The sequence below is a fragment of the Vespa mandarinia genome, unplaced genomic scaffold, assembly GCF_050613455.1.
Source record: "Vespa mandarinia isolate Hongniang unplaced genomic scaffold, ASM5061345v1 scaffold_42, whole genome shotgun sequence".
Classification (NCBI taxonomy): domain Eukaryota; kingdom Metazoa; phylum Arthropoda; class Insecta; order Hymenoptera; family Vespidae; genus Vespa; species Vespa mandarinia.
In genome coordinates, this window is record NW_028197176.1 from 57501 (window position 1) to 66187 (window position 8687).

The 8687-nt window shown below is 31.8% G+C and overlaps 2 protein-coding genes across 2 annotated transcripts; one reads left to right on the plus strand and one right to left on the minus strand.

The window, feature by feature from the left end:
- Positions 1–5066: 5066 nt before the first annotated feature.
- Positions 5067–5483, minus strand: LOC146872139 (uncharacterized). The gene has a single exon (XM_085664341.1). It carries the CDS (start codon positions 5481–5483, stop codon positions 5067–5069), a length of 417 nt encoding a protein of 138 aa, XP_085520467.1.
- Positions 5484–6579: 1096 nt separating this feature from the next.
- Positions 6580–8040, plus strand: LOC146872140 (uncharacterized). Its single transcript, XM_085664342.1, has 3 exons — positions 6580–6872; positions 7064–7573; positions 7617–8040. The coding sequence occupies exons 1-3, from the start codon at positions 6580–6582 to the stop codon at positions 8038–8040; spliced, it is 1227 nt and encodes a 408-aa protein (XP_085520468.1).
- The last annotated feature ends 647 nt before the right edge of the window (positions 8041–8687 follow it).

The window sequence follows — 8687 nt, forward strand, 5'->3', positions numbered from 1 at the left end:
GTTATTATTATTAATATTGTTATTGTTATTATTAATATTATTACTATTGTTATTATTATTATTATTGTTATAGTTATTATTATTATTGTTATTATTGTTATTATTATGATAATTTTTATTTTTATTATTTCTATGATTGTTGTTGTTATTGTATTTATTATTATTATTATTATTATTATTATTACTCTTGACATTGTTTTTATTATTATCATTATTGTTATTGCAATTATTATTATTATTATTATTATTCTATTTATAGTAATTGTCATTAATAGTCTTATTATTATTGTTATTGATATTATTATTAATATTTTTAATGATATTTTTAACATTATTCATATCGTTATAATTATTGTTATAGTTATTGTCTTATTATTTTCATTGTTATTATTATTTTTATTGTTATTATTATTACTATTATTATCTTTATTGGTATTATTGTTATTGTTATTATTATTGTTACTGTTATTATTATTATTATTTCTATTGTGATTATTTTTACTTTTGTTACTGATATTATTATTATTTTTACTGTCATTGTTATTATTAATGATATTTTTATTTACTTTCTAATTGTTATTTTTATTGTTATTATTATTATTAATGTCTTGCTCTTATTGTTATTATTGTTAATGTCAGTATTATTATAATTGTTATTCTTATTCTTATTATTATATTTATTGTCTTAATATTGTCATTATTATTATTATTGTTATTGTTATTATTATTATTTCTGTTATTGTTTTTATTTTTATTGTTGTTGTTATTATTATTATTATTGTTATATTTATTATAATTATTATTTCTATTATCATTATTGTTATTGGTGTTATTATTAGAGTATTGTTATTATTATTGGTATTGTTATTATTATTATTATTGATATTGTTATTTTTATTATTATTGATACAGTTACATTTATTATTATTGATATTGATATTATTATTATTATTGTTACTCTTATTATTATTATTACTGTTAATGTTATTATTATTATTGTTATTGTTATTGTTATTATTATAGTTATTGTCTTATTATTGTCATTATTAATATTATTGTTATAGTTATTATTATTATTTTGTTATTGTTCTTATTATTATTGTTATTGTTATCAATATTATTATTGTTAATTTTATACTTATTATTATTTTAATTATTATTATTGTTATTAGAGTTATTAATCGTGTTACTCTTATTATAACACTATCAATATTAATAATAATAACATCAATAATAACAATAACAATAATAATAATAACAACAATAACAATAACAATAATAATTTCAATGCCAATGATAATAATAATAACAATAAAAATAACAATAATAATAATGTATTAATGACAATAACAATATTAAATATATGAACAGTTATAATATTAAAAACAATAGTAATAACAATAACAATAGCAATAATAACAACAATATCAATAATAATAATAATTTTAATTACAAAAACAGTAATAATAACAACGATAACAATAATAATAATGATAACAATAAAAAAATTATAATAAAATCAATAAAAATAATAATTATAATAATGATGAAAATAACAACAATCTTAATAATAACATTAATAATAATATTAACAATATCTATAATAATAATAATTATAATAACAATAATAAAAATAATAATAATAACAGTAGCAATAAGAATGATAATATTAATGACAATAACAATTGTAACAAAAGCTTGAATAAAAATAATTCTAAGAATAACAATAGCAATAACAATAATAATAACAACTACAATAATAATAATAATTTTCATAATAATTATAATAACAATAACAATAATCATAACAATAACAATAACAATAACAATTATAGTAACAATTACAATATTAACAACAATAACAATAATAATAATAATAATTACTACAATAACAACAATAAATGTAATAATAACAATAACAATCATAATAATAATATTAATAGCAATATCAAAAATAATAATAATAACAATAATAATAATAATCATAACAAAAACGATAATAATAAAAATAGCAATAACAATAATAATAACTATAACAGCAATAATAATAGTAACAATAACAGTAATAATAAATATAGCAATAACAAAAATAATATTAATAATCAGATCAATATCAATAATAATAACACCAACAGTAATATTAACTATAACAATAATAGTACCAATAACAATAATAATAATAATGACAATAAAAATAATATATAATAATAATAATAACAATAACAATAGTAAAATAATAACAATAATAATAATAATATAAATAACAATAATAGTAATAAAAAAATCAGCCGTAATCATAATTATAGCAATAACAATAACAATAATAAGAAAAATAAAAATAAAAATAATAATAACTATAACAATACCGAGAATAATAATAATAATAATAAGAACTATATTAATAATACGAATAAAAAAAATAATAATAATGACAAATATATTAATAATAAGAATAACAAAAATAATAATAATGACAATGACAATTACAATTTTAATAATAATAATAATAACAATAATAATTATAATACCAACAACAATAATAACATCAATAATAATAATAATAATAATAACAGTAATAATAATAATAATAACAATAACAATAATCATAACCATAACAATAATAATAATAAAAACAGCAATAAAAATAATAATAAAAATATCAATAGCAATAATAATAATAATAACAATAAAAATAATAATAATAATAACAATAATAATATTAATAGCAATAACAAAAATAATAATAATAACAAAAATAATAATAATAATAGTAAAAATAATAATAATAATAATAATATCAATGGCAAAAATAATAATAATAACAATAACAATAATATTGATAATAATAGCAGTAGTAATAATAATAATAATAACAATATCAAGAATAATAATAATAACAATAGCAATAACAATAATAATAACAAAAACAATAATAATAACAATAACCTAACTAACAATGATAACAATAACAGTAATAATAATAATATAAATGACAATAACAAACATAATTAAAATAACAATAAAAATAATAATAATAACAAAAATGCTATAATAATAATAATAATAATTATATAACAATAACAATATATATAACTATAACAAAAACATTAATATTAACAATAACAATATCAATAACAATAATAACAACCACAATAATCATAATTATAACAATAATCATAATAATGGCAATAACAATAATAATAATAATATCAATAACAATAATAACAACAACAATAAATATTCTATAGCAATAATCATAATAATAACAATAACAATAAAAATAATAATAACAATAACAATAATTATAATAATAACAATAACAATAATAATATTAATATAATTAACAAAAATAATAATAATAACAGTAGCGATGAAAATGATAATATTAATGACAATAACAATTGTAACAAAAATATCAATAAAAATAATTATAACAATAACAATAACAATATTAATAACAACAACAGCAATAATAATAATTATGGTAATGATAATAACAATAACAATAATCACAACAATAGCAATAATAATAATAATAAAAATAAAAATAATCATAATGATAACAATAACAATAATAAATATAATAACAATAATAATAATAGTAACAATAAAAATAACAATAATAATAACAATAATAATAATAATAATAACAATAACAATAATAATGACAAGAACAATTATAATAATGATAAAAATAACTATAATAATAAGAACAATAATAATAATAATAACATTATCAAAACAATAATAATAATGATATTAATAACAGTAATAATAAATATAACAACAACAATAATAATAATAATAACAATTATAATAATAGTAATAATAATATAAATATCAATAAAAGTATAAGTAATGATAATAATAACAATAACAATAACAATAATAACAATAATAATAATAATAGCAATAATAATAACAATCAGAGAAATAATAAAAATAACAATAATTATTAGAATAACAATATTAATAATAATTGCAATAACAATAGTAATAATAGTATTAGTAACCACAACAATAATAATAATAATAATACCAATGATAATAACTATAACAAAAATTATAATAATTACAATAACAATAATAATAATAATAACAATTGTAGTAATAATAAGAAAAAGAAAGACAATAATAACAACAATAACAATAATAATAATAATAATAATAATAATAATAGTAACAATAATAATAACAATAACAATAATAATAATAATAATAATAACTATAATTATAACAATAACAATAACAATAGTAATATCCAGAACAATAATAATAATAATAACAGTAACAATAGTAATAAAAATAACAAATATTATTAACAATAGCAATAATAATAATAAAACGAATAACAGTAATTATAACAATAACAATTAAAATATTAGTAATATTTTTCTTTGATGGTCTGAGAATGCCAGTCTTTACACACTAACCCAGGGACTCCGCCCGCCAGAGGAGAGCTTCATTATTTGTTTCGCCCATTGAGATCCCTAGAGTGTCGGGCTCACCTTTGGAATGGGCACTACCGACTAAACACATATCCATCCTGGTGGCATAGTAAAACCATCCCGGCAACGCCATGTGGCATTACTTCAGGATAGAACCACTGCTTCTTGTCCATTAACTGGACTCCCTCTTCGGCTCTACGTGGCAGGAACCAGGAGTATCGTTGGTGGATCTTCTATGGGCCACCCATCTCCTTCATCTTCTTGCTTAAGATTGACATGACGAACCAGGCCACCTTGTTCCACTCCTTCTGCCCACGCAGCATTTTCTCGACGACGTTGTCCGGCGAGATGTCGCCAAGGACTTGTTCCAAGGCTAGTCGTTTGACGCTCCACCGAGTACATAAAAAGAATGTGTGTTGGGCGTCGTCGTTGATTGAGTCCCCATAGGGGCCGTTGGCGTCAGCTACCTACCTCATTCTAGCCAAGTAGGAGTGGAACAGGCAATGCCCTGTCAGGAATTGGGTGAGGTAGAAATCAACTCCTCCGGCCTCACGATTAATCCAGTTGTCTAGCTATTTGATGAGTCGAGTAGTCCCTACGTTCCTGCTCCCATCTATTTTACCAGGCCTTGATGCTGATAGACCTGGCGAGCCTTGATGCCCTCTCCATTCCCAGGAAACACCTTTGCTGGTAGATGAATATCCTCTTCTGGGCTAATATATCGATCGTGATTACCCCGGCGACAACTAGCACTACCGGCTCTGAGTCCGTGCGGTAAGAGCACGCGATTCGGAGGGCGCCCCTCCAATGTATCGCGGCTATGCGCTTTCGGTATTTCTGTTTTCGCAGCGCCTCGGCCCATACTTCCGCACCGTATAGCATCACAGCTTCGGCTGCACGCAACAGTAGTCTCTTCCTACACGGCCGGGGACAATTGACATTGTCCATGAGCATGCCCAGTGAGGCTACTACTTTTGCCGACTTGTCGGTAGCCCTCATAATACGCTCTCCAAAGATAAGCTTGTTGTCAAGCATATCCCCGAGATATTTGACAGCCGACTTAGTCTGGACAACAGCGTCTCCTACAATGAAGCTGCGCAAGGTGTTGATGCGCTTCCTCGTAATTGGCTCGATCTCTGTCTTCTGGGCTGCTCGAGATAGCCCATGATCTTCCATCCAGGAGATAACTCTCCGCATGACCTGGATGAGCAGCAACTGTGCGCCTCCGTGTCTCTTGCGGTTATGAGAACTGCAATCTCATCTGCGTACCCAACCAAGAAAGTACCTCCTGGGACTGCCATACGAAAGGTACCGTCGTAGATTATATTCCATTTATCCGGTCCCAGTGTGGAGCCCTGGGCTGCCCCCGATGTCAATTCCAAGCTTCTTGGACCATCACTCGTGTTGTATACTAGCTAGCGCTCGTTTAGATAATCGTGAACAATTCGGAGTAGGTACTTCGGAATGCCGAACTTACATTCGAACGCTTCCCTTGCCAGGTCCCACCTGACGGAGTTGAAGTCATTTCTCACGTCTTAGGTGGCCAGCAGGCACAAAGGTCGACTTCGACGATTGCCTCGCTCCATTATCTTACCGGCCGTGACCACCTCCTGGACTGCGTGGAGTGCTTAAACCAATTATAAAGTTCTTTGGGGCACAAGATCAAGGAGTGCAAGGTGAGTGAGCATAAGTGCTTTTTGTGCACAAATGTCGTTTTTGAAACTGGGAAGAATCTGGCAGGATCAAGGGCCTGCAAAGCTTTGCAGGAGGCCCTTGCAACAGCCAACAAGAGGAAAAAAGGATGAGAGTACTACAGGGTAATCTGAATAGGGGCAGGACGGCGCATCACCTTCTAACCCAACACTGCTTTGAAAAAAATGCCGATATTGTTCTAATCAGTGAACAGTACCAGGACAGAGTAGGAGTAGGATGGTACGCAGACGAATTGAGCAGCGCGGCAATCTGGATCCCAGATCACAGATTAATACATGTGTCGGACTAAGGATCCGGACGCGGCTACGTTTGGGTGAGACATAACTTGACGACATATGTCAGCGTATATCTCACCCCGAACGACCGGATAGACGACTTCCATACCAAACTGGACGATCCGGAAGACGTACTGCGGTAAATGCAAGGGGATTTTATTGTGGCTGGAAATCTCAATTCCAAAGCTCTGGAATGGGGGGAGGCCATGCCGAACACCAGAGGAAGACGGACATTTGAGGTGGCGTCGAGACTGGAGCTATCAGTACTCAACAAAGGATCGACTTCAACCTTCCGCAGGCCTGGCTATAGAGAGACAATCCCGGATGTCTCTCTAGCCAACGAACACCATGTGGCAAGAGTCGCAGGCTGGCAGGTGATCGAGGATTATAGCGGGGGCGATCATCAGTACATCCTACTCGATGTACATGATAGAAGGTCAGCCGTGACAAGTGTTAAGTGACCTCCCCGGTGGAACATTGTAAAAATGGATAGAGAGAGTCTGTCTTCGGTCATAGAGGAAGGATGGAGATCCCAACAAAATACTTCCGCGAGTCTATCGCCACTCGCACAAGCCAGGTTGATTAACGCAGTTAACATGCAGCTCATCCTAAAGGCTTGCGCGATAGCGGTGCCATAGAATGGCACGAATCTGCAGAGACGCCCAGTATACTAGTGGACGAACGAGATCGCAGATCTTCGCAAGAAGTGCTTAAGGCTACGCCGTTTAGTACAACGAGCGAAGAGACGCGACCCCTGCGCTGCTCCTTTGGCTACAGACTATCAAGCGGCCAAGAAAGTCCTGAAGAGGACCATCAAAGCCAGTCAACGATGGTGCTGGAAGGAGCTGTGCCTGGATGTCGACCAGAATCCGTGGGGATTAGGGTACTTCATCGTCACACGCAAGCTGGGGACCAACACGCAAGGGTCCCTTCAGGACGCGAGGACGTTGGATCACATCGTGCATACTCTATTCCCCTCAAAGGTGAAGAGAGAGATCAGCTTGGATGCGCCCTGCATAATCGAGGTACCGCAATTCACGGAAGAAGAGCTACTCAGGGCCGCATCTTCTATGCGGAGCAAGAAAGCTCCAGGTCCAGACGGAATTCCAGCAGAAATAATCAAAGTCGTCGCGCAAGGTAACCCTGAGCTCTTGCTGAACATGTATAACATGTGCCTCAGGGGTGGCATCTTCCCCGCTCTATGGAAAACAGCGAGGTTTGAGGTCATTAGCAAGGGCAAGGGCCCAGTAGGGGCAGCTTCATCATACAGGCCTATTTGTATGCTCGATACTGCTGGAAAACTCCTGAAGAAGCTGTTTAGGTCAAGGCGGCACGCAGCCGTGAAGACAGCAGGGGAATTTGCCACCCTCCAGTACGGATTTCGATCCGGCCTCTCCACCATCCTCGCAGTCCAGGAAATGGTCACGGCCGCTAAAATCATGGAGCGAGGCAATCATCGAACTCGATCTCTGTGCCTGCTGGCCAACTTAGACGTTAGAAATGCTTTCAACACCGTCAGGTCGGACCTGGCAAGGGTAGCGCTCGAACATAAATTCGGCGTTCCGAAGTACCTACTACGAATTGTTGACGATTATCTAAACTAGCGCTTCCTAGTGTACAACACGAGTGATGGTCCAAGAAGCTTGGAATTGACTTCGGGGGCAGTCCAGGGCTCCATACTGGGACCGGATATATGGAATATATTCTATGATGGTATGTTTCGTATGGCAGTCCCAGTAGGTACTTTCTTGGTTGGGTACGCAGATGAGATTGCAGTTCTCATAACCGCAAGAGACACGGAGGCGCACAGTTGCTGCTCATCCAGGTTATGCGGAGAGTTATCTCCTGGAAGGAAGATCATGGGCTATTTCTAGCAGCCCAGAAGACAGAGATCGAGCTAATTACGAGGAAGCGCATCAACACCTTGCGCAGCTTCATTGTAGGAGACGCTGCTATCCAGACTAAGTCGGCTGTCAAATATCTCGGCGTAATGCTTGACAACAAGCTTAGCTATGGAGAGCTTATTATCAGGGCAGCCGACAAGACGGCAAAAGTAGTAGCCTCACTTGGCATGCTCATGGCCAATGTCAATAGTCCCCGGCCGTGCATAAGGAGACACCTGATGCGTGCTGCCGAAGCAGTGATGCTGTACGTTGCGGAAGTATCGGCCGAGGCGCTGCGGAAACAGAAATACCGCAAGCGTATAGCCGCTGTACAGTGGAGGGGCGCCCTCCGATTCGCGTGCTCTTAA

What these genes read in the sequence shown, in the direction of transcription:
- LOC146872139 (XM_085664341.1), bottom strand. Translation starts at nt 5,483, where the DNA reads ATGCTTGACAACAAGCTTATCTTTGGAGAGCGTATTATGAGGGCTACC.
- LOC146872140 (XM_085664342.1), top strand. Translation starts at nt 6,580, where the DNA reads ATGCAAGGGGATTTTATTGTGGCTGGAAATCTCAATTCCAAAGCTCTG. An exon ending in CTCGATGTACATGATAGAAG is followed by an intron (nt 6,873 to 7,063) that starts GTCAGCCGTGAC and finishes CTTGCGCGATAG; the next exon opens with CGGTGCCATAGAATGGCACG. An exon ending in AATCAAAGTCGTCGCGCAAG is followed by an intron (nt 7,574 to 7,616) that starts GTAACCCTGAGC and finishes CATGTGCCTCAG; the next exon opens with GGGTGGCATCTTCCCCGCTC.